This window comes from Terrapene carolina, unplaced genomic scaffold, assembly GCF_002925995.2.
Source record: "Terrapene carolina triunguis isolate 2854851 unplaced genomic scaffold, T_m_triunguis-2.0 Scaffold238, whole genome shotgun sequence".
NCBI lineage: Eukaryota > Metazoa > Chordata > Testudines > Emydidae > Terrapene > Terrapene triunguis.
Window position 1 is genome coordinate 7,594,498 of NW_020664589.1, and position 26,201 is coordinate 7,620,698.

The 26,201-nt window shown below is 41.8% G+C and overlaps 1 protein-coding gene across 6 annotated transcripts in view; it reads right to left on the reverse strand.

Moving 5' to 3' along the window:
• The window catches only part of FNBP1 (formin binding protein 1), a 90,469-nt gene that overhangs the window by 4,392 nt on the left and 59,876 nt on the right, over positions 1–26,201 (reverse strand). For 2 of the 6 annotated variants that reach the window (XM_029912753.1, XM_029912748.1), the window contains exons 8-13: positions 17,278–17,292; positions 12,201–12,310; positions 8,251–8,383; positions 6,795–6,916; positions 5,110–5,249; positions 591–4,226 (exon numbers count right to left, since the gene is read on the reverse strand). In XM_029912753.1, coding sequence (XP_029768613.1) covers positions 4,048–4,226; positions 5,110–5,249; positions 6,795–6,916; positions 8,251–8,383; positions 12,201–12,310; positions 17,278–17,292 — 699 coding nt within the window. In that variant the 3' untranslated portion in view covers positions 591–4,047. Of the gene's footprint in view, positions 1–590; positions 4,227–5,109; positions 5,250–6,794; positions 6,917–8,250; positions 8,384–12,200; positions 12,311–17,277; positions 17,293–26,201 lie in introns of those variants that run through there. The other 4 variants (XM_029912750.1, XM_029912749.1, XM_029912752.1 and 1 more) reach the window with 4 other exon arrangements.

The following is a 26,201-nucleotide window of genomic DNA, read 5'->3' on the forward strand; positions in this document are numbered from 1 at the left end:
TTTAACACAGAACAGAAGTTTCTATAAAAGTCCAATCAGAGGCAGGCAGCAGGAAACACAAAAAAAAGTTATCGACTTAACAAGATTTTGTCTTACTCAATGGTTATCAAAACAATGATTGGGTTAAGCAATAGAACAGCAAATAAAACCATTTTTAATATATATATGTATATATATAAAAATCAAAATTCAAGTACCTTTAGTTATTAAGTTACATTATATACAAATTATTCTTTTTATGGGGAGCACTATGGACATATATTTAACAAAAGGAATTAAACTAAAAAAAGATGTCATAATCCAGTTCATAATTACTGTCTCCTAAACATTTTGGCAAGCGTAAGTAATCATATTGTATATCCTAGATAAAAAGTGCCTCAGCGTGGTTAAAAAAATAATCATCAAGAACCTGGGTTACAGTTGTGGTGAACAAACAGCAGAGCTGCAACAAAGCCAGAATCCTAGAGCTGTCGATAGATTTATATACACACAGTGGGGAGAATGGAACCAACAGGAGCAAGGCGACTGAAATACTAATCAGACTGTGGGCCCAACATTTGTTTCAAGAAATAAAACCTCTGAAACTGTTCATTGTTTGTCACTCAAACAGGCAATATTTGTAGGGGAAGTGAACTGGGCATGTTTGTTGAGAGCAGCGGGAAGTTACATAAAATTACCCTCTTAATAGTAGAGTAACTTCTTTTGATTATCAATCTTTATGTCACTCAGAGACAGACAGTTTTGCTCCTAAGTGGGCTAGGAGGTACAATTTCTAATAATGCAGGAATTGCCAGACTGGATCAGACCAGAGGTCCTACTAGTCTAGTATCCAACAGCTCTACATACTTCAGAAGAAGGTGCAAGAAACCCTGCAGGAGGCAGTTATAGGATAACCTTCCAAAAGAGGAATTTTATTCCTGACCCCCCAATAAGAATCCCTGAAACATGAGGGTTTATAGCCAATATATTCAGTTCCTAGTTTGCACATGTAAGTATCTAGCATTAATGGAAGCTGCATGTGTGCACCACAAGGAGAATGGATTACAAAGGGATGGGAATATTGTCTACAACTATTCCACAGAACTGGGCCAAAACCCTCATTGGAAACAATGCACCTTTAGTTTCAGGGGCTGAATGAACTGCACCTAACAAATGATCATTCATTGACAGGGCATGTGCATTCATCTCTTCTAAAGAAAACCTTCTGAAATACACCTCTTAAAATAATTGAAGAAGCAAATCAGAACAAAAGGAGAACAGGCCTATGCAAACCTACTCAGGGATTTTCTGAAGTGATGTGTACACATCTGGAAAAAAGCAAACAAGATAAACATTACTGTTCTTTTTGACATAGGGTTTGCTCAACTTTCGTTTGCTGGCTACCATTTTAAACTTAGTAAATAGCCCTTACTCACATGAGAAGTCTCATTGCGTTCAATGGGGCTATTTGTGTAAGGGTCACAGAATCGGGCCTTTTTCAAGTTCCCATTCTGTTAGCTGTAGGTGTAACAAAATTTATTCATTTGGTGTGAAATCAGCCTAATTTCACTTTGTTTAACTAACATTTAGAGGTATTTGCTACCCATTCTCCTTAAGCAAAAGAAGAAAAATGCTGCAAAAACTTGTAAGGACTTTAGTTTACGGGTCAGTTGCATTTTTTATTTTAATTCTTCTTCAATGGACAAATGCAAATGCTTCCACTGACAGTATCAGATCCAAATGAGATATTACCCCAAGTCTAGGCCTGCTTCGTTTTTTAAACCTACTGAAAGTTCCCTGAAACACTTAAGATTGATATCTTAACCATTTTTAAGGGAGGTTCTTTTTATAGATTTTAAATCAAATCAAGGAAATGAATTAGGCCCAGATCCTCAAAGGTGTTTAGGCTCCTGACTTCCACTGAAACCACTGGAAGTTAGGAGCTTAAACGTCTTTGAGGGTATGGGCCTTAAATTGTACTTTTACTGCATATTACAGCTTGTTTATCTGCACATGACTTTGTATGGTTTGCTGTTTATTTACTGAACTGCATGTCTATTTTCTTTACAGACAATTAGAAAAAAAAATCAAGGAAACTTAAACAATGAGAGTGAAACAAATGGCCACGGGCTGGGACAGAAATGCTTTCAAGTCTGTCACTAACTCTTATGTAGCACACTGCACACATGATATGCAAGATGATACAGGGTTATTATTACTATTTGCACAATGCCACCAGTGTACTAGATTCTTTGCTAGGTGCCCCTGTGTCCTAGGACTGGGGGATCCCTTCGATAGCCTCATACATTGGGGTGAGCTAAGGACAAAGTGGCAGCCTTTATTAACGAGGTTCTTGCTTTTGCTGGTTTCAGTCAATATAAGTGTCTCCCCTGCCCTTAGACACATGGGCATGCTCAGAGGCATATTCCACCAAACTTGTTGCTCTGCTCCTGAGCAGCTGACTTCACAAGCTGCTCTGCTGATGTCTACGCATGCCAGTGTATTCAAGGGGAGGGGTGAACAATTGTTATTTTGAGGTGGGTTTTCTGTTGGCCAACAGAGACTTTTGCAGGACAAAAATTAAGCCTGGACTTGCAACTACCACTGTGCATGGAGCAGGCACCGCGTGCAGGCAGTCTCCATACCAAAGAGCACAAGGGTAATGACGGGATATTTGATGCTGAGCTTTCTGCCTTTCCATGTATATGGAGTAGGCAGTACTTGCATTCAACTGTATACCACTTTACAAGGGTAATGAGAAGATCCAGGATGCTGAGTTTTCCGCACAGACTATCTTGGCGAAGGAAGGGATCCAACTGATCCTATCTTTGCCAGTGCAAACAGAAGACCTCTGAATTATGGCAAGATCAAACAATAATCCAAGCTGTCATTTCAAAAGGACATGGTACTGCATTGCTTAATACTGAGCCAAAGAAAAGTGAATGAATGAAGTTGTGTGGTTTTGTACAGGAAGCTCCTCTATTTCGATTGCCTACAGTCCAGCATGAAAGTTACATCTTCCTTTTAAAAGGGACAAAAAGACTTCGTGCACAGAGAATACTTAGACTCAATGAAAGAAGATGACAACTTGCAGGATTAAATGATTGAAAAATCCATGCACTATTTAACATTGAACTTCAAAATCTTCCTGATTTGAAACAGGATGTCAGTCCCTCAGCGCTGGAACCTCTGATTGCTCACTGGACTATCAGCAGGGAGATACTTGCAGGGAGCAGCATGCACATACCCTGATTCCATGCACACGCTTTTCACTTACACAACACAGACTCTCAGTCATGAGGTGTAAATAGCGACAAGGGAAACAAAAGGCATGAATCCAGGCTCTAAAATATTCCACTGATTGTACGTGAGCAGAGAATGAAACAACTAACTGTGCTGTGCATCTGTAGTAACAACATATGCCCCAAAGAGAATTTTCTTAACTGCAACTATGGAGAGGGGAATTCTAGTCGAATACCACCATTCTCTTGATCTACCAAGGATGGAGGAGTATTTTGTGGTTACATTTTCGATAGACCCCCTTCTCCTTCCCATAAATACTAACAAACTGAATGATGACTTTACATGGCCCACAGAGAGTATATTAGGCTCTGAAAAGCTGCCACATTGAAAGACAAACAAGCACCCTAATGATTTCATGTATAACATTTCACGGAGTCAGTTTGCAACAAATAGCATACTTCTGACTGTGGCTGAAATGTCGCTATCGAGTATCATCTAGATAGCTAGAGAAGACACGTAGTTATTAAGAATGGCCTTATATTCCCCACCTTGAACTGGGTGGTATATTGGCAGTAACTGAGCTCTATCCATGGGAGGCTGTCTCAGCCAGAGAAGGCTGGGTAGCCCCCTATTGTAACAGTTTTATTCCACTCAGTATCTTATCGGACCAATCTAAATCACAGTGCATAAAGTCATATGAGTCCGTTATTTAAGAGTATGAAATAATGCACTTTGTGGCATTATGTAGTCCTTAAAAAGGCTCATCATAGAGCAGTTTCAGGGTGGGATGTCCCTGTGAAAGCAAGCAAAGTCATAAAAAGGATATTAAATGTAAGTCATAGCACCTTTGGCATTTTTGTCCAAATAGACTTCGACATAGGACGTTGGGACATAACCCTCCTCCTCTTCATTCCTCCGGATTCGCGTCCACCCATCACCTTTGTCTTCCTCTATTACATAGAGCATTTCGCCTTCCGTTACTGAAATTGTGCCTTCATTCTGACCTGAGACACAGAGTATACAGTAGTTTAGGATTTCCTGTCCATGGGAGAACATACAGACCAGATTGTGGCAAACTCAGCAATGGTACTGAAATATACCCTCCTTTAAGCATGAGCAGCATGAATAAGACAGCAATAATTGGGAGAAAACAGCATGTATTCAAAGAACCAGAAGAATGCAACCCTGACATCAGACCTGTAATAGAAAATTTCTGTACAATCAACAAGTAGCCACAAGTGCGTCATGAAATTGGGCCTCCACTGAACATCTTTTAACTAGTATTGAATATTTAGCCTTTACTGTTTCTGTGCTGAGATGCAGCTACCAAAGGCAAGTGTGTTTATTTACCATACACAGGGTAAATTTACTAGCCCTTGTGTCTGGCAGTGATAGGAGGGTCTGTTCATCTTGTCTACAGCTGAATACGGTACTTGTACATTAAATAATCCTTGCATAAAATCTATTCCTTATACTCTGAACAGCTCATTTAATATCACTCTCCCCAACAAACTATCCAGGAGTCTGCGAAGAGCTTGGGAAATATTTTGGATCAACTTTTGCAACCATCAAAATTGCTCGAGTCTTAGCTCCAAATCCCAGGACTCTGCTGGAGCCTGCTCCTAGCGTTCTCTGCTCCCCCTGAGTATCCCCCCTTGCTGCAGCTTCCAGAGGCTGTTTATAGGGGAATCACCTGGTCCCTCTCCAGGCCCTTCAGCTCTGGCAGGACAAGCCACCATGTTACATCCATTTCTGCTCTTCACGACAGGAACGGTCTCTTACTCTATATGTGAACAGTGCATAGCACAACGGGGGCCTCTGGAGGCTACTTGTAATATAAATAAGTAATAAATAAGAAGTGAAATGGAGGCTGAGGGTTAGTGGTACCTTCAAACGTATAGAGAGCTTTACAGGTTCCTATGGTAGGGAGTGGTTCTTCGTCATCAAACTCATCATCAAACTCTGTCACTGGCACCTTCATCTCACTCTCCTGACTTGGCTCCTCTGTGTAACTGCCATCTGGGCTGCTCAAGAAAGGAAAATATACGGCAACTATAGCAACCAGCCTCCGGAGCAGTGTGACAAGGAACATGCACCTGCCAGAAACACTCAGCTGCGGAAAGTTGAGGGCCAAGGGAGTGGTTGCAGTTAGGGCCAACTTGATCATTTAGATACACCGTCAGAATGTGCCATTGTCAGTCGCTGCATTTCCAGCACAATGGGGGAAATCAGTTCAGTCAACTCCTCCTGCCACAGCCTCTCAAATGCATCTCCTCTTGCCTACCTTTCACAATGGCCAACGTAGTAGTTCTTTATGCTACTGCAGGGGTAGGCAACCTATGGCAGGCGTGCCAAAGGCGGCACGCGAGCTGATTTTCAGTGGTACTCACACTGCCCGGGTCCTGGCCACCGGTCCGGGGGGCTCTGCATTTTAATTTAATTTTAAATGAAGCTTCTTTTAAACATTTTAAAAACCTTATTTACTTTCCATACAACAATAGTTTAGTTATATATTATAGACTTATAGAAAGAGACCTTCTAAAACCGTTAAAATGTATTACTGGCACGCGAAACAAATTAGAGTGAATAAATGAAGACTTGGCACACCACTTCTGAAAGGTTGCCGACTCCTGTGCTACTGCATAAGGGCTTGCTGCATGTTCAGAAGGGCTCAGTGTCCTCTGCACATTGGAAGATGGGCCTAGGATTTGGGGCACTCCCAGAGTTTTTGTGCACCTGGATATTTCCCTTTCTAGTTTTCAGGTTATTTCCATTAGGAGATACCTCTATAGTGGTGTGTAACGTCTGAGAACATTATATGCACTGAACAAATGACATGCAATAGTTCTAGCGCAGGCAGGATTAGAAGTTTCCTGAGACAGCCAGCTCACGTGAAATTTCCTGTCCAATTTTCCATTCCCAAGAGGTTTGGAGGGGTCTTTACTGGGAAAAGATGGGATTCCAGCCAGAGTGCTGCAGCTGGTAAGCATCCCACACAACTTCTTTATCTTCCTGCATATAAATCCAGAGGAACCCCACAGAAGTCAGTGGAGTTGCTCTGGCTTTGCACTGGCATAACGGTACAGAAAGTGGCCCCAGTCTTCAATCTGCTCTGCAGAGGTGAAATTCACATCTATTCAGCGGGCCAGCATGACACCTATGCAACACTTACATCCCACTTTATGTCCTAACTGAGACATGACTGGTCAACAGGCCTTGTGCTAACTCTCTGCACAGGAATGAATTTTACCCTGTGTGCATGTTTGGAAGTGACAGAACCAGACCGGGCTTTAGACCTGTTAATGTTGTTCCTGGAAAACATTCACTCTCTTTGCATTTCCCCAATTTTTGCTGTGGCAAATTAGAATTTTCTGCATCAAAGTAAGGAATTATTTTCTCAGAGTGGCAGCTTGCAGTCTCATCATGGATTAGGCTTGTTGCATGCTAGATTTACACATCTATTGTTGAAGCACAGCAGTATCTTGTACAGAAAAATTTGCCTCTAACGAAACGAAGGGAGGTGCAACAGTAACTAGCATGCTAGTCTGGACAGCTCTGTACAGATACTGTACCTCTCCCGGTCCTGTGCACAGTTATTGACGGCTGACGTGTTCTGGGTGTCATACATTCCACTCTGTCGTCTGGTCTGTTCAGTCCGCACAGGTAGTCTGCCTTCAACCTCGGCCAGCCAACCCTGCAAACAGAAAGCAACGGGTTTCGTATGCACCAGATAGCCAAGGGACAGAGTTTGCTCTTCCTTTGCCCATTTGGAGATATACCTAACACTTGAACCACCAAACTACAGGCAAACAGTCCACTAGTATAAACACACTTAAATGTAGCTTCAAACTGCTGTCATCTGAGGTGAAGGGGAGTAGATTCTGCATTCTAAATCTATATTTAAAAATAATAATGTTGCCAAAAATGTACAGGCTGATACGAAACACTGCGTGAGTCACACCCCTGCTGGCTTAGCAGCGGGAGTTTACTGGAGCTGGGCTGAAGTGCTGTTGGTCTAGGAACAAAGAGGTAAACAGAAGGAGGCTGTGATAATTTCAGAAACATAGAAGCACCAAAAAAAAAAAAAAAAAAAACAAACCCTTATTGGCCAAACGGAAAAGGACAATAGTTGGGAGGAAAGGAAAAGCTGTTGGCTTTCAAAGGGGCCTCACAAGCAATGGAGAGTAAGGCAAACAAATGTGACAAGCATCCAGAATTAATTGGCTGTGTGCGTTTTAGTCCACAACATAATCTATAGCGCATGGAATGTAATCCTTCCCTGTCCTTACTTCTTCTTATGTAATTACAATAGTTTCTGTTTATAATGGGTTCAGTTATTCCAACTATTAGTCATACTCCAGAGTCTGTGTATCTTTAAAATGCTTTCTGTTGACAGCAGAGATTGGTCCTTAAAATGTGCTTCGTCTCATGGCTTCTGTCCAGCTCTGTCCATGGATCCTCATCACATTTACCATAGCAGCTTCTTTAGACAATAATGTGTTTCACAATTGATTTTTTTAATCCTGTTTTGGATTCCCACGAGATCTGGGTGGGGGTTGGGTGGAGATGAAGCTTTTGATGCCCATCAGTTTTTTACCATCAGCAGATATCAGATTGGCAAAACGCACCTTCAGGTGTGAAAAGATTAAAGTGGAGTTTTTCCGAGTTCTCACCTGGTATCTATGTCTTCGAAGAGGCATTTAAAACCTGATATTGTTGCAAATGCAAGAGTACCAGAGCATTTCAGGGCATTCTCCTGCATTCCCCTGCTCTACATAAGGCATTTTCTGTGACAAATTACAGAAAAATCAAGTTGCTGACAAATGCAAATGAAGGATCCAGGACATATTTATGCTAAAAGGTGTCTGTAAGGCTCCACTTGAGCAACATATTTAAATACTGCCTGACTCTAAGCACTTACTTAAATCCATCCCTGTTAAGCATGCACTTAAATGTTTCCTGAATCAGGGCCTATTTGTTTAAAGCTACCATCATGAAAGTGCATTAGTACTTAAACCCCTTCCAGACCTCAAATTTCTGGGCCTCTAGTCGCAACTTTTCCATATTTTGTCCCAGTTCAGCTAATTTGTGATCCACGCTGGCTGCATCTCCCATCTGCGGGTTCTTGATGTAGACATCTTTCATTTTTGTTAAGGCATCTCTGTGAGAAAGAAGGAAAATGCAACACCAGTAAGTCAGGCAGCAGCTGGGTGTGTAAATCCTTCTGGAGAAACCAAAAAGTTCCAAACCAATCATTCTGTGTCTATGGTTCAAGCACAACAGGTTACAGGTGTAACAAAGTGTAGAGAGAAACCATGCCAGGGCTTTTGTTTTGTTTAGTGCCACCCATTTACTAATTAAAGATCTCTCCTTAATGTATCGAAGTTGTCTGCATGGAAGAGAGTTTATAAACTATCAGGCATTGCAAGAACTGGGGATAGCCTTTAGCAACAATTTGTAAGACTTGAGACAGTGCACCCTTAGTCATGTTGAGCCTTACTCCACAAACAGCCCATGGGGTTTTTTCAGTGTAACTAAAGATGGTAGAATTAGCTCTACAAGCAAATCATTTCCAAGAGTGGCATAAGAAAGGAACTGAGCCAGTGTAAACATGCAGGATTAGATTTAGATTACAATGAATGGGAATTGGACATCCAACTAATCCGAGGAAAAAAGTGACTCTATTCTGGGATTAGGATATTTTTGGGGGAGGAGATGGGGAGAGTCAAGGTGTGGAATTATCTTTCATTCACACCCACAGCTCTCCCCCCCTCCCCATTTCCCCCCCGCAAAGAATGGCCTTTGAACTCGCTAGAACAGGGGTGGGCAAACTTTTTGGTCTGAGGGCCACATCTGGGTACGGAAATTGTATGGCAGGCCATGAATGCTCACAAAATTGGGGGTTGCGGTGCGGGAGGGAGTGAGGTGTGCAGGCTCCGGGCAGCACTTACCTCAAGCAGCTCCCGGAAGCAGCAGCATGTCCCCCCTCTGGCTCCTACGCGGAGGGGCAGCCAGGGGGCTCCGCACAGTGCCCCTGCCCCAAGCGCTGCCCCCGCAGCTCCCATTGGCCGCAGAGGGGGGACATGCCGCTGCTTCCAGGAGCCATGCGGAGCGGGGCAAGCCCCTGACCCTGCTCCTCGGCTGGAGCAGGGAAAGCCCCGGACCCCACTCCACAGCAGGAGCTCGAGGGCCGGATTAGTTTGCCCACCCCGCGCTAGATAAGTATCTTCCCAGCCTTATGGACACATTGAAGTGCTTATATCATCTCTCCACATCCTGGGCTGAATGCTATCCTAGAGAATAGGCTAAAGGCTGGGATGTGGGCATTCCAGTAACAGAATGGAGTGCTAACCAGAAATTCTCACTCTGCCTATTGCATTGTGTTCACCTTAAGAATATGCAACATAATTTGCTCCTGATAGCAGGAATCCTTGTTTTCCATGATTAAAAACCCCCAAATTCTCTGATTAAAAAAAAACCACCATAAAAATCTGCATTTTTCCACGATTAAAATAAAATCTGTAGCCCGCATCCTGCCGCCCGGGGCTGGCAGCCCGAGTCCCACTGCCCGGAGCTAAAGCGTCAATTTCCCATATTCCTGTGTGCGTGCTGGTGGCAGGGGGTTCTACTGTATATGTTTTTATTTTTTCCCCAAAATGTAAAAACTAAAGATGCTTTGTAAAAAGGCAACTTCTGCGCTTTTTCGCGTTTTTCAGTGGCAAACATTTCTAGGATCCCTTCTGGATCAGTTTATTTCACATTGCTCCACTGTTCAGACTAAAACTAAATCCAGATGATTTGGCTTGGTAACAGTGTGCAACAGATGGACCTTGGGTCATGATGTGACACTAAGTCTAGTTAAGTTATGCAGCATTTTGAGACTGTGTTAAAGGCTACACATTTCATATCAACTCAGGTGCCAAATGCCTAGGATCTCAGTGACGGTGCTTTTGAAGCACAATATCAGGAATCTGATATCACAAAGCCAACGTTAACATGCTACACGCTGTCCTGTGCTCAACTAGAAGGTATGTCCTGTGGAGTCATCTTTCATGGCAACGTGTTGCACCTGACTTGAGGCAGGTTGAGGATGAATTTTAAGAGATTTTCTCTGCAGAACAAGAAACATTTTAGGATTCAAAAATGAGTTGATTTATGAGCTGAGTTCTCATTACTGGTGTGCCTCTTCAGCATTGCTTCAGGCATCACTTGAATCAAAGTCCCACAATCCAAGTTACAACTCTTTATTTGCGAGGTTCCCACAAAATCTTTGACAATGGCAGCCCTGTGTCTGCTTTTGCTTTGGGCCTGGAGAAACTGGGAAAAGGAGTGGATGGCAAGGAAGTGGGATTGTTCTGTGGTTGGAGCCTTAGGGGGCATTATTTCAAATTTTAACTCATTTTTTGTATTCATTTTGTGTGTCTCTGACTGTTGCTGTTAGTACCTTGCTCACCAATCTTATCTCTCTATCTATTGTAGTCCTCACTCTGCACTGATTTCATGTATGATTTTAATATTAGGTTACACTGAAATCAATTAAAGAAAATTAAGGGGAAAGAGAAATCTATTCAAGGAGAAAAACTATAGCTACTGTATTATATAAAGGGAACATGTGAAACAAAAGTAAACAGCTTACCTATAGGCCTCCTTTCTTATTTCTGATATGAAATAGGGATTAACATCCCCACATCACTTATACAAATAAGCTGTGAACTGACTTTTAACAGGGTTATCAGATCAAAGTTAAACACTTTTCTTTGTGAAAACAAAAAAGACACTGGTTAAAATGCACAATTCAAGGGCCAATCGTAGCCCAAGATGTGAATGAACATAGGAAGCTGCAAATACAAGCGGCCAGAACCGATCGATATAAATGGAGTCACTTGATGTGCTTGCTTCTCAAGTAGGATGACAAATGAAGTCTCCTAATAACAAATCTGCAAAAGCGCAAGAATCATTAGCTCTTCTGCTTCCAGGAAATGGGCACTGGAGAGCACAGAGACTTTTAAAATGGGCACTGATGAACAATCTCACACTTTTGTCAACACAGCCCTGCAGATAACAGGTTCTGTTATTAGGAATCTCCCTAGTGCATGTGATTCCTAAGCCTAAAAAGTACAAAAGCTTTTGGCTAAGTCCCAAGTGCACTATACAGTACTAGGTTAATATTGGATTTGCCCTCTATTAGAGGACTGTATCTTGCATTACAGGGGAATGGGTTTGATAATCTAGGAAGTGTTTTCCATCTTTGTTAAAATCCTAAACTCATGAGCAATAACAAGACGCCAGAAATGGAAAGCTTCCAAGGTTGCCGTACACAGGCTTGATATATTTACAATAAGCCACCTGCTCAGTGCTGTGGGGTCTGTGATTTCAGTAGCCCTGAAAGACATGGTGGTTTGGCTAACTGAATAGAGATGGATCTTGTATTAAAATACTGTAAATATTGGGGCTGATTCATATTCAGAGGCAAATACAAAGTATCTGCGACTCCTGCCTGGCTCAGAAGTACACAATTGCTCATCTTAAAAAGGCTGTGCCAGAAAGAAGGAAAAACTGTCCGTGGTGGCACCACCTACACAAGTCACTGAAATTCTTGTGCTATTGCCTTAGTATCCTGACTCAGCAGTGGCGGAATGCACTGCAAAAGCGGGTGGGTGGAATAGATAGACAACTAGCAACCCTTCCCTCCACTCCTTTTGACCTTCCCTGTAGGTCAAAATTAAACAATTAACTTCAGAACTTAGACCGTGGGGGAATTTTAGCTCATCTCGTTGGCTGTTTTTAGTCATCTAGTGCCCTTTGCATCTTCTATTCCAAGAGCACCATATCAAATAGTGATTCACAGGGCATGAGCTACTATCTTGTTCTTATTTGTTGCTTGTGAAAGAATCAGCTTGCTAGTGGTGTTTCAGACACTACTGTTCTGCTAATGAAAACCTCTCTCTAATTCTATATAGTATCGCGGTTAGGCCTACCTTTGATCCATCTCCTTCTGAATGTCTTTGTTTAGCTCATCAACCTTTTGCTGGAGTTTCTTTCTTCTTTGCTCAGGTGGGAGATTGCTGAAGTCCTCTGGTCCTCCCCCCTACACACGGAGTGGGAGGAAAGAAAAAGGCAAATGCGAGACTAAAATATTCTGGTCCATCCTTCAAAATTCTACTTTGAAAACACCCCACAGGAAAATCTGTGAAAAATCACCATGGTCTGAAGCATTTGCATGCTTTATCTTTAGATCCCTAAAGCCTTGAATAGGTTGGGACCTGGATACTTGAAAAACATCCCATTACAACAGTTGAAATCAGCTGGGGAACTCTTGTGCCATTGACTAGGGTCAACCTTTCTAGAGCCAGCAGCAGGGCACTAAGCGCAGACGTTTTTCGCTCCCTTCCTCCTGCTGTTTGCCATGGTCAGAGTTTCACACCCTTTAGGACATCACTTATTCAGCCCAGCCCGCTCCTGACTACAGACGGTCACCGTTGAGCTATTTTTAGCCTGGCAGTTGAGTATTGCTATTGATCTTGTGCAGGGTGGTTTATCTGGCTGCCCCAAGAGGGTAGCTTTTACAGACCTGTTTAATTTATAGCTCTCTAGTGCCCAGATGCAGTGGGCATTCAAGACCTTTTTAATTAGACAAATAAAAATGAACCTGGAATTCTCCCTAATTAAGGGGCAACATAAACACATGTAATTTGCATGAACTTTCTCCATTAGTTGTATGTCATTTACATACTAATAGTTCATTGCTTTTATTAAAAAAAAGTTGACTGCACCAATTCTATTAGCTATGTGGAAGTTCACACGGGGCGAAATTCACCCTGCCCAGACCAACAGTACAAAGCCTTGTCATCACTTAGATCCCTCATATGCAGCATGGCCCTACTGCCAGATACTTGCACGGGGGTGAATTTCACCATGAGCAAAAAGTCTTTCTCACCACATGGAATTAGGGGAAATTATTTGAAAAACATCGAATGCGAGTGTCATTCCTGAGCCACAGATGGCACAGCCATAGAAAACAGACAGCAGAAGACTGCCAGCCAAGAAACATGGAAGCCCAATGCTAGAAGTTGTGAATCTGTTTCCATCCTGATTTAACACCACACTGGATTTTATCGGACAGAGGTCCATTCTCTCTGGAGGCCCAATCTTTCCTGCCTTCCCCTGCTGTGCTGCAGATGTCATCCTCACTTGCAAGCTTTTACTCTCATGCTGTGATTCCGTTTCACCTGTGCAACTGTAAACTGCAAACCCACAGCTAGGATATGGCTTCCTCTGGCAACATGGAGATTGTGGGTGCTAGCGCCATAGAAGTAACCTTGATAAAATGGGTAAATCATTTTCCACTCCCTTAGAAGTGCTCTCTGATGTTAAGACTCTCTTGCACTCACTCACTCTATAGAAATTTTACCTTTGGGGCTATGCATGCAATTTATAACCATACTGTATTCTTTCCAGTGAGTCTCGACCGATGCACCATATGTTGAATCCCTGAACCATCCAGCAGGCCTGGTTCTCCTCTCGCTTACACTGATTTAAATTGGGAGTAATTCCATTAGAGTCACAGAGTTATACTATCAAAAAAAACAGAACAAGAGGGGGGAGAATCAGGCCTCCCATCTCTCATCTGTTTCTGATTTTGTTTGAAACAAAATACCCCGTCTGCCTTCAGACTACTGCTCCCCCCCTTCCTGGCAGCACGGGGTTTATAGAGTAGATAGAACATATGCACAGTGAGTTTCCGAGCCTTTATGATTTTTTTTTTTAATGGCAGCCCCTGCTTTCTCTGGCAGGGAGATGAGTGGAAGGTTATTGTGAGTGAGGCTGAAGACATCTCAATATTAATAAACTAGCTTTACCCTAATCTAAATTACTAACCTGAATTTATACAGCGGGTTTTACAAATTTAATGCCAACAATTCCTTCATACAAAGGGATATTGGGGTAGGGGGGGAGGGAGAGCCGACCCTGCAAATGCAAATCCAGACAAAGTTCAGCTGTCCAGGCAGCTTAGTGATGGCTTGTGATCGAAGTTGCTAGGTGGATTGTGTTAAAATGCCAAATGCTTTCCTCAGAAGAGTGTGATTCAGCAAATACTTTGCCTCAAAAGCTGCACACAGACCTTTTCAGCTGCGCACTGGCTGGGTTCTCCAGGACAGCCTACTTTTTCCGAGTTGTAGAGGGTGCTATGTTCTAGACAGCCTGTATCAGAGGGGTAGCCGTGTTAGTCTGAATCTGTAAAAAGCAACAGAGGGTCCTGTGGCACCTTTAAGACTAACAGAAGTATTGGGAGCATAAGCTTTCGTGGGTAAGATGCAAGTCTGAAGAAGTGAGGTTCTTACCCACGAAAGCTTATGCTCCCAATACTTCTGTTAGTCTTAAAGGTGCCACAGGACCCTCTGTTGCTTTAGACAGCCTGTGTGTGTAGGAAGGGAGCGGAGGGCAATTATAATGGGTCACCTTGCGCTCCCCCGGCCCTAGTAGGAGTGGGAGTGTAACATATACTGGACAGGCCATTAAGGGAAAACTGGCACTCTCACTTAAAGGGACAATGATCTCCCATATCCCTGGGCTTGGTCTCTTTAGTGGAATTTAAGTCCACTTCAAAAAAGATTCCCATTTTATGAAAGGATTAGAAGGCAAAATGAATGTGAATGTAGGAAATAACAGAGTCTGGAGTTGTTTGGAGGACGGGAGGGATGTGTAGCTACATGAAAGGCTACAAAAACACACTACTTAGAGGATACGCACATGCAACAGACTCCCCCCAATGATACCTTAACTGGAAGTCACAAAAGCACCTAACTAAAAATGGAAAAGCCCTTTTAACATGGGGATTTAATTCTGAAACTCTCCTCATCCAGAAACTTCGGCCCACACTTGCAGCATCCAAGCACATCAGGATTAGCAATACGGTGGGCGCTAGTAGACAATATTTCAGACCAATGCATTAACGCTGTATAGAATTACATCCCTGACACTCAAAAAGAACCCTCACTGAATTCACTGAGTAACTTCTCATCAAAAAGGAGGCTCCAACTTCTGACCCAAAAGGGTCATGTCAAGAACCTTTTGCACACGTTGGCTATACTTTACACTACACGCTGCTGCACAGAAAGGTCTGGCTTACACACATAATGCATCAGCTGCTTACTAGTAATATGACTAGCAAATAGAATGAGTGGAAGGACTCTGTATAAACATCAATGACTGCTAGCTCTGTGGCTTGGTGGAGAGACAAGGTGGGTGAGGTAATATCTTTTCTTGGACCGACTTCTGTTGGTGAGAGAGACAAGCTTTTGAGCTACACAGAGCTAAGGGCAACTGGGTTTGTAAGTAACCGAGGGATCTCTGCCATTTTTCCTTGGGACTGTCATGGGGCTGAAGTATTTAGGTTTGGTCTGTGTCTGGAAAGGTAATGGCTACATGAGTTGTACTTCTAAGGCTACTTAAGTGATGCTTTGCACTGCATCAGTGGAGCAGAAGGGCTTGAAATGCCCATGAAAATGCATAAACCCTGCTGCAGGCACTGCAGTGGAGGTGAGTAGCCTTAATGGCACAGGGATTCTTAGAGGAAGCCACCAATAAGTCTCTTGCCTTGTGACAGAAGTCACCTGCTTTGGGGAGACTTGGTGCAGAATGGTGACCCCAAGAATAATGGGGTGAAAGAAACTTAAAGACCCTGACTGACCAGAAGAAGGAAACCTCCCAAACTAACATCACTAATGAGCTACTGCAGATCCTTTGAGGCTTCCTAAAACTTACATCAGTCCTTTCTACCCTCCTACATGTTGGCCTGAAATGATTCAGCAAACTATTTAAATTAAATTCTTCTGGCTAGGATCAGGTGTGGCAAGAAAGCCAAGACAAGTTATCCAAAACATACCAAGGTTCGGATAACTCTGCCTTAACAGTATGCTGTCTTGGATGTAAAATACAACATCACGTCATTTCTGTTCACACGGGCTCTTACCCCTTCCCTTTTCAGTTTTGCGATGCATTCTCTTACCGTATTTCAAGATATCATCCTGGTTGTATCCAAGACTAGATTTAGGATTCATATATACACGATCATTTGCAAATTTAAATCAAACTGAGTTAACCTTCTTGGTTAAGGTTTATTTAACTTTAATTAATTTCATTGTTAGTTTTTCTGGAGGACTATATAGGGCTGTAAAATGCAGGTAACAATGATTCAGACTTCCAGTGATTATTAGTACCTGAACATGGAAAACATACAATTTATAACTGTGTTGCAGTCAGATAAAAGGCTTTTACTTTGCTCTGTATAAAAGGGCCACAGCACAGCCACAGCAGAGACACTTACAACATTAATTCTCCCATGTATATTTCAGGTACAGCAATAGAACTGATTGGTGTAATTTTTGCTACATTTTTATAGCCCTAGATCAGCGGTTCTCAAACTGTGGGTCAGGACCCCATTTTAATGGCGTTGCCAGGGCTAGCTTAGACTTGCTGGGGCCTGGGGCTGAACCCCGAGTTCCACCGCCTGGGGCTGAAGCCGATGCCCAAGGGCTTCAGCCGTGGGCATCGGGGCTCAGGTTACAGACCCCTGTCATGGGCTGAAGCCCTGGGATTTGGCTTTGCCCCCCCCTTACCCCTGCCCAGGGTGGTGGGGCTCTAGCTTTGGGCCCCCCCCCCACGCCTGGGGAGGTGGGACTCAGGTGGGCTGAGGCTTTGTTTCCCCCTCCTGATCAGGTCATGTAGTAATTTTTGTTGTCAGAAGGAGGTCACGGTCCAATGAAGTTTGAGAACCCCTGCCCTAGATTACAAAAAATAAAGATAAACTACACTATAAATTAGAGTTAATTTTTTAGCAGCTTATTAGAAAGATTGAATTCTGATCACCTCTATTAGATTCCAGACCTGTGTATTCAAAGTTATCTGATAAATGTCAAACAAAGCAAACACAAAGAAGAAACAAATTTAAAATTAATGTCAGTCATGTTGTAGGTGTCATAGTGCACACAAAGAAAAACACACACAGAAAACTGTGGTTAAAACACAGGACAAACATGCTGTAATTGTGCTTACCAGCTTGAGAGAAAGCTTCATGTAAAAATTGTAGGGGTAGAGGAAAAAAGAGAAAAAACAAGCGCATCAGTAGAAGAGGAACTTCTTCAGTCCTACTGTTATAATAAAATGACACACATATTCTCTTCACTGTTGGTATGTGAAAATGGGTAACACTAGTAATAGATCTGTGCAAAAGTTCACAAGATGGGCCAAACCCTACCATTCGGCTGCCATTTCATCAGTAGACGTGGAAAAGGAAAACATGTTACACCTTTGCATATTTGCTTTGGCAGTGCAGGTGAAAACGTGACCCAGGCTGACTTACTTCAATGGCTAAGATAGCAATAGCGTATCCCCTTTAAGTAGCACCTTCACTCAGAAAAACTGGTGCTTTGCAATACTTACATAATTAGGTGAGTCACCGCACTCAACACTGAGGCGGTGCTGAAATTCAGCCTCTGCTGGGGTGGCGCCCAACACAAGTCACAGGTGCCAGCCAAGCTAGACAACTCATTAGGACAGGAAGTGGGAAATAATGAATTGAAATTCTGCCAGGACATGGGGACTAACCCTTGGGCCCCTCCTGTAAAACATGCCATGGGATCTATAATGATTCCAAGTGGTCGGGGCCTAGTTTGCACATCTCCACCCAAAAGACAGTATTCCCTTACTACCATGCTAGAGGATTAATTAAGAGGGAAGAGTGTCCTCTGTGTAATAACCAACACCACTTCTTGCAGCACCTAGGACATCCTTGTAGGTCTCCCATCCAACTACTAATCAAGCTTGTTTAGATTATAAGGTCTGAGAAGATCACTATCCTTCTTTTTACCCAATTATTTCCATTTAGGATTTTCACTTTTATCTCCATGCCCATGCTATTGACCGATATACAAGTCCCTTATGTGATACATACAATCCCTTTCCTCAAAGGCTACTATATTTCTTTATGTACAGCCAATACCTTATCATTCAATTAGCCTGGATACTAAGAGCCTGAGCGTTGTGCATTAAAGGCCATATGAGTGATTTGTCCCTGTCCTAAAAAACTTACAAATACAGCTATCTTAAATGGTGTTGCAGTACCTCATTACCTAAACTACAGTGTCTTCTTACTAGTGTTGCAAAGCCACTGTCACAGCTGCAACACAGGGTGCTTTCCAGGAGCTGCACAGAATACAAAGAAGTATTTCAGCACCATTCCATACTGGACTTACGGGCATGATTTAACTGCTGTTTAATACAAGAAACTGGGTTTTAAAGGTTATTGCTTGGAAGGGAGGGAAGAATCCAACTTTGTTTCCTAAGAGCTCATCCCACCTCATTCTCCGATAATCTGCATTCTGACTATTGCAAGCCTCTCAGGCGTAATGGCTGAGATGCACAAACTATGTAGCAAACCCCTAGGACATATAAATGTATTTGAATATACTCTGTGCTGAAGCAAAGAAAGCCAGATGGAACATGGAGGGCAGGCACTCCGCTCACACCATGAGCTAAACCATAATTTAAAACTTTGGTGAACTTCTGCATTCAAAAGTTTCATGCAATTAAAAACTGGGAAGTCCACTGTTATTGTGTTCTGATCTTTAATAAGCTAACAGAAGTGCCAGTTTTAGGCAAGCACAGTTCTCTAAGACTGGACCAAAAATAATGGTAGGGCAGTGGAAGCACAAGTTAAGCACATCTTTTTTTTGACATGGCATTTTAATCTTTATGAAGCTTTCAAGGTTATTTACAGTCACTTGGCAGAGTCTAATTTTATATTAAAATAAAAAGCCAAGCATTCAAACAAAAATGTGGTCTTAAAACAAATAATGATAGATTCCCCATGAATTGATCCATCCTGAATTGCATTTTTGTGATAATTAAACTGGTCAACTAGGCTCCCCTGCAGTTAATTCAGCCAGTAAATAAAAAGATGGCCCTAACCCCAAAGCCCAGAGAAGTCTAACTCAAGAAATGAAGAGGCCCTTGAAAGAACCAAACCAAAGTAATCTATTTTTGAAAGACGAGGAATAATTATATAAATGAAAAGAGTAACCTACTAAATATCTTGCTGAAGAAATTCAAATCTAGGCAGCCCTTATTTTCATACTTGCTTTAGCATTCCTGTGAACTTTAGCATAGACATGATCAGCACAAGTTGAGATCCTTGTACATAAATACACACAACAGTTATGGTGCAGAAAAAAATATTTACCTACAAAGCACTCTATAATGCACAAATGTTTGCTACATGCGCTACATTCTAAACACTAATCATTCTAAAGACTAAACTATGGCCAAAGAGTTGTCAGCATTAAAACTATTCTTTTACTGTAAATTCAGCAAATGTTAAGGAATAATAGACATTGCATGTCTAATACGTACGTTGTTGTTTGTTAAGTATTATGAAAATCAGAAATTTGATTAATAGCACCCCCAAAAATGTACAACAGGCATTGTTATACACAGCATGAATAACAAAGCAGTAGAGATTCTAATAGGTTGTAAATCAAATGAAAACAATGAAATGCTGAATTTAAAAGCAGGTTCAAAGTTTTCTGTTTTTGGAAAACGTTGACATTATATGGCAGCAATTCAATTGCTGTACATCTGAGAAGACTGAAAACAAACGTGTATTAAACGTAGCTACTAAATGACTGCCCTTTTCTTTTTTTGGCCAATTCTGTTGGGTTTTCACAGTTAGAGATTTGCTCAGTTCATGGGAGAATGGGGACTTTTCTTCAAATGATTAGAGAGTGACGTTTCTAGAAAACGTAATGAGCAAATCCCACCCAACTGTCCCTTTAAGACAGGTCTAACTTAGCATTGCAGGGAACAATGAAGAGCCTAAGAGCCACAAGCTTCAATAACACATGACAGAGCACGAAAGCCAACGAGTCCATGTGTTATTGGACAATCACGGACACTAACCTCACTTACAAAAGACAGGGGATTGGACGTCGGGTTTATCAAAGGCTAAAATGTTTCATCTTTGATCCTGTAACAATCTCCTCTACAGTCTGGCTTTGTGCATCTTGTTTAGAAGTCACAGCTCTTGATCCCATGAACCACAAATGTTACGTGAAGTTCAGGGAAGCTTTAGTGGTGGTAGCAGTGCAAGTTAAAGCTCTGTTGTAGACAGCACAGTATCACTGCACTGATATGAATGCACGGCCATTCTGCATGGACAGGCTTATATTTACGAAAAGCCACAAAAATATTCTTAACAGAGTGGAACCCTCTTAGAATACCTTTACACAAAAAAACCTCACTGTATAGCAGAGGTCAGCCTACAAGTCTAACCAGTCTTGTAATTAGCACACTGCAGTGGGTTGAAATAGTTTGGGGTTATGCTTTCCTATAGAGGTTTGGAACAGCTAAACTCACTTGAAGCAGGTTCCACTGTGGTCTGAATTTCCCATGTTTAACCATTTTAGTGGTGCCAACTCCAGCTTTTCCAGTACTGACAGCTGCCCCTCTTTCACAGGATCAGTTGTTCCTATCAGTAAATCATGGCTCGCCTCACAATGAATTTGCAGTTTCCTTATGCCTTCTGCGAACCTCATTTCCACTGAAGCACCCTTTTGCAGTGTTGTAAGTGGGGTTAGTGACTGTGCAGCAACTGTATGGGTTGATCACACCATACACAAACTTACAACATAGTCCCTAGCCTCAACGGCACACGTGGGTTTCCCTAAAGTCCTCTTCATGAGTTCTTTGTGAAAATACAAAGAGTGAGTCTGCCGGTGAGTCAGCAAGAGAAAACACACACTTGTTAAAGAGGAGACTAACAAGGACACCTCAACATTTACTGTTTCTACAGCAAAAAGACAGCTCTGGGCTTAATTAACCTTTAGGTGTGATGGTGGGAACCTGCAAGATACCAGATAACTTCTGAGGGATGTTTTCTCTTTTGGTAAATTAACTAAGCATCATATTTGTAAACACTAGATTAAACATGTCAAATTAGAAACTATTCTTTGTTCAGGCCAGGATAAATTAAGGCTTTTTAAAAAACTGGTCTTGGCACAGGGTATGTATTAAAATAATGAACATTCCCAAGGGCAAGGGATGCAGTTACTCCGGGGGGAAGGGATAGCTCAGTGGTTTGAGCACTGGCCTGCTAAACCCAGGGTTGTGAGTTCAATCCTTGAGGGGGCCAGTTAAGGATCTGGGGCAAAAGTCTGTCTGGGGATTGGCCCTGCTTTGAGCAGGGGATTGGACTAGATGACCTCCTGAGGTCCCTTCCAACCCTGATATTCTATTATTCTTGTATGCTGACGCTACATATCACCCATAATGAAGAAACACTTCCTACAGGCGGACTGATAGTTAAGGTGGCACATCAATGAACAGGGTGAACAGTATGTCACAGAGGTGAGACAAAAAAATGATCAAGAAAACGTATTGACTGGTGCAATGGAAAGAAAAGTTACATTGTAATAAAGTCAACAACTTCCACTAGAAAAGAAATCACAAAATCCCTCATTTTTACTGGGATGGCCTGGAGAACAGAATCTGGTTGAGCCTAGTAATATGGGTAAAGTCTGGATTTTTCTGTTTGTTTAAAAGAGTTGCTCTTTAAATGAAAAAGCTTGTGTTACTGCCACTCAGCAATTGTAAAATAAAACATAAAATTAATATCAAGTAACAAAGAACTGGATTTTGTATGCCCTTAAAAATGGCATTTGAAAATACAGAGCAAGCATAAATGAAACTAAGAGTTATGTAAGTGGTTCCTTATTTTCTGCATATGCTTTTTTTGCCCCTCTACCTTCCTTGAAGGGACACAGTCAACTTAAAGATTATACTTCTGCCTGATTTAAAAAAAACAACGTTATTTTTACACAACATCTAAAATGACTATAATTAAAAGAAAATAGAGAAATATAATCTTTCTCCATTTCTAGTTGATTACAGCACCTAGTATAGATCAGTTTCACTGTTTCCCCTGTACTGTCTGTCAATTTCTTCTATTTGTGTGCGTCTTTCAGAGCAAAAAGGGAGAGAGAAAAATGTTATGGGAAATATTATTTGAAAACCGCAGGATGCAGGTACCTGCAACTACTTTTAACTACATTTTTAAAGGCTGACTAGGATTTCAAGTTGCCAGTGACCCTTCATATTGATGCTGACTGAAACCCTTTGAAGTAAGCTGATGTCTGCTCTTGATTATTGGATGGACTTTTGCCTCTTCCCAAGGAGAAGGATTCAAGAAATCATCAGTTTGGAGGCCTAACTCAAAACAGGTTGAATGTAGGACTGGTATCTCACATCGTTTCTTTGAATATTTGTTAACAGTTTTGTGCTATTTCTTTTTTAAATTCAGGAATTATTTCTCCACATCCCCGAGCTGTGTAACACCCTGTGCTAAATAAAAATTACACGTGGAACTCGCTAGAATTTGCTAAACAACCAAATCCGTTCTGAATGCCTGGGATTTATGTAGTAATTGTATGGTTTTCATTTATTTTTGGATAGCAAAGTGCCAATTACCATGGGAATTTCACACCATGTGCAATTTTGCATCTGTTGACTTAAATTGTTTAGATCCAGTTTCTCCCAAACTTGCTCAAATTGAGTAGTCTCTTACTATGCAATTACTCCCACTGAAATTAAGGGGAGTATTTATATAGTATGGGTCAGATCCAACTCCCAGTGAAGTCAATGGTGACCTTTCCACTGATTTTAATGGGAGTTGGATTGGGCCCTAAGGGACCAATGAGTCAATATGAGTAAAGCTGGCAGTGTACTTGAATACTGTGTGCAGATGTGGTCGCCCCATCTCAAAAAAGATATATTGGAATTGGAAAAGGTTCAGAAAAGGGCAACAAAAATTATTAGGGGTATGGAATGGCTTCTGCATGAGGAGAGATAAATAAGACGGACTTTTCAGCTTGGAAAAGAGATGACTAAGGGGGGATATGATAGAGGTCTATAAAATCATGACTGGTATGCAGAAAGTAAATAAGGAAGTGTTATTTACTTCTTCTCATAACACAAGAATTAGGGATCACCACATGAAATTAATAGGCATCAGGTTTAAAACAAACAAAAGGAAGTATTTCTTCACACAACGCAAAGTCAACCCATGGAACTCTTTGCCAGAGGATGTTGTGAAGGCCAAGACTATAACAGGGTTCAAAAAAGAACTAAATAAGTTCATGGAGGATAGGTCCATCAATGGCTATTAGCTGGGATGGGCAGGGATGGTGTCCCTAGCCTCTGTTTGCCAGAAGCTGGGAATGGGCGACAGGGAATGGATCGCTTGATGATTACCTGTTCTGCTCATTCCCTCTTGGGCACCTGGCATTGGCCATTGTCAGAAGACAGGACACTGGGCTAGATGGACCTTTGGTCTGACCCAGTAGGGCCGTTCTTATGTTCTTAGAGTCAGGCCCTTATTGATTAGATTAACTGAAGAATCTACATATAGACAACAGCAAGCTCTAATGAAACATTTTGGTCAGCTAAACACTTTTGCTTTGCCAAATATCCCCTAAATCGCACTGTTCTATAGGGTTCCTGTATTTCTTTTCCACCTGTAGCTTCTCATCTGTGCATCAATAAAAGCTTTCTTCAGTATAGGCACCTTCTCCCAACCTTCTCCTGCCAAATTCCTTCAGTAACACCACAGTCCAATATGTGTAACATCAGAGGTCATCCTCATGTGCCAAATTCAGGTCCTGTTGATTCGGGGGATGTGGGGGGAGGGCAGGACAGGCATACCTTATAATATCAATACTGTAAAAGCAGCATTAATCCAGATGTCTACTCTGACACAGCTGTGGCCCAATGCAGATATTCTTGCCGGGGCTACAATCAACCTGCACTAAACACGAGGGGTTGGGTTAGACCATATCTGCACTAACACATGCCAGCCATACTCCTTTTATATAGATATGATAGGTTCATAGGTTTTTCAGGCCAGAAGAGACCATTATGATTGTATAGTCTTGACCTCCTGCATAACGATGAGCCATAGAATTTCACCTAGTAACTCTGGCCACCAAAGATCAACGGAACGTGAACTTTATGAGTTTTGTAGACAACCATAGCAGACTGACACAACTTAGTTGCCTCTTTTGCTCTGTACTTGTATATGGAGGAAGTGGCCTGAATTTGCCCCACGGAAGAACGTGTAATGTTCTGAACGTTGGCTTGTGGTATCGCTGAATCAGACAGGGAAAAGTATCTGTTTACACACAAACAGCTTGGTAGCTAACGACAAAAGGAAGTGAAATACAGAAAAGCACATCCAGAGGTTTAACGAGGCTTTAGCAAGATATTTGTGTGTTGTTTTTTAAATGAAGGTGTCAGTGGGTAATTAGAGTGATTCTAAAGAAAGCTAGGTGAGCTTTTTACCTTTATAATTTCAGCTTTCACTCGACTCAGTTAAAAACTATACCGTATACAACATACGCGTGTGAATTTGGCTGAGGGGGCATTAAAGCTTGAATAGAGGCTCTCTTAGTACTGTCATATGATTAGTGTATAATGACAGTTCATGAACAAAATGTTTAAAGCGATTAGTCATAATTGCTTAGATAGCCAAATATTTACTAACTAAGTATATGAACATTGGAAATAAACATTTCTGAAGCACCCACAGGGCTTTTGTGTGGTGCAAAATAAAAAAAGACATTCTTACAAGCTAGAAATACCCAACACTGTTTTGGCAACACTGTTCAGTGAACCGCACTGATGCCTTTCACAAGGCCAGACTGTTATACCTTTGCTCACTCTCTGAGTAGTCCCATTTAAATAGGGTGACCAGACAGCAAATGTGAAAAATTGGGACAGAGGGTGGAGGGATAATAGGAGCCTATATAAGAAAAAGACCAAAAAATCGGGACATTTGGTCACCCTACATTTAAATCACTTGAGCGAATCTCGGAGGAAGGTGCTACTCAACCTGAGCAAGCCTATCAGAATCCAGCTGTCTCAGAGATACCCCTACAAGCAGAGCCTCCAATGTAGAACTGAAAGAATGAGCTCCCCCCTCAGAAGTCAACAGGAAATATTCTTGTGAGGGAAGTTGTGTAATTTGGCACTTATTTTATGACAAACTTTGAAACTTTCAAATTTCCAGTGGTTTTTTGATGGGGAAACTAATTTTTTAGTACTACTTTGAACTGTAAACTTTTAGTTACATAACTGCAATCAAAAACAAAACAGTGTAAATCTTTTGAGCCTACAAGTCCACTCAGTCCTCCTTTTTGTTCTGCCAATCGATAAGACAAACAAGTTGGTTTACATTGTTGAGAGATACTGCTGCCTGCTTCTTATTTACAACGTCACCTGAAAGTGAGAACAGGCGTTCGCATGGCACTTTTGTAGCCGGCGTTGCAAGGTATTTACATGCCAGATATGCTAAACATTCGTATGCCCCTTCATGCTTCGGCCACCATTCAGGAGGACATGCTTACACGCTGATGATGCTCGTTAAAAAAATAATGCGTCAATTAAATTTGTGACTGTACTCCTTGGCGGGGTGGAGGAGAACTGCATGTCTCCTGCTTTGTTTTACCTGCATTCTGCATATATTTCATGTTATAGCAGTCTCGGATAATGACCCAGCACATGTTCATTTTAAAAACACTTTCACAACAGATTTGACAAAACGCAAAGAAGGTACCGATGTGAGATTTTGAAAAATAGCTACAGCACTCAACCTAGGTTTAAGAATCTGAAGTGCCTTCCAAAATCTGAGAGGGACAAGGTGTGGCGCATGCTTTTAGAAGTCTTAAAAGAGCAACACTCTGATGCGGAAACTACAGAACCCAAACCACCAGAAAAGAAAATCAACCTTCTGCTGGTGGCATTTGTCTCAGATGATGAAAATGAACATGCGTCGGTCCGCACTGCTTGGATTGTTATTGAGCAGAACTCGTCATCAGCATGGACGCATGTCCCCTGGAATGGTGGTTGAAGCATGAAGGGACATATGAATC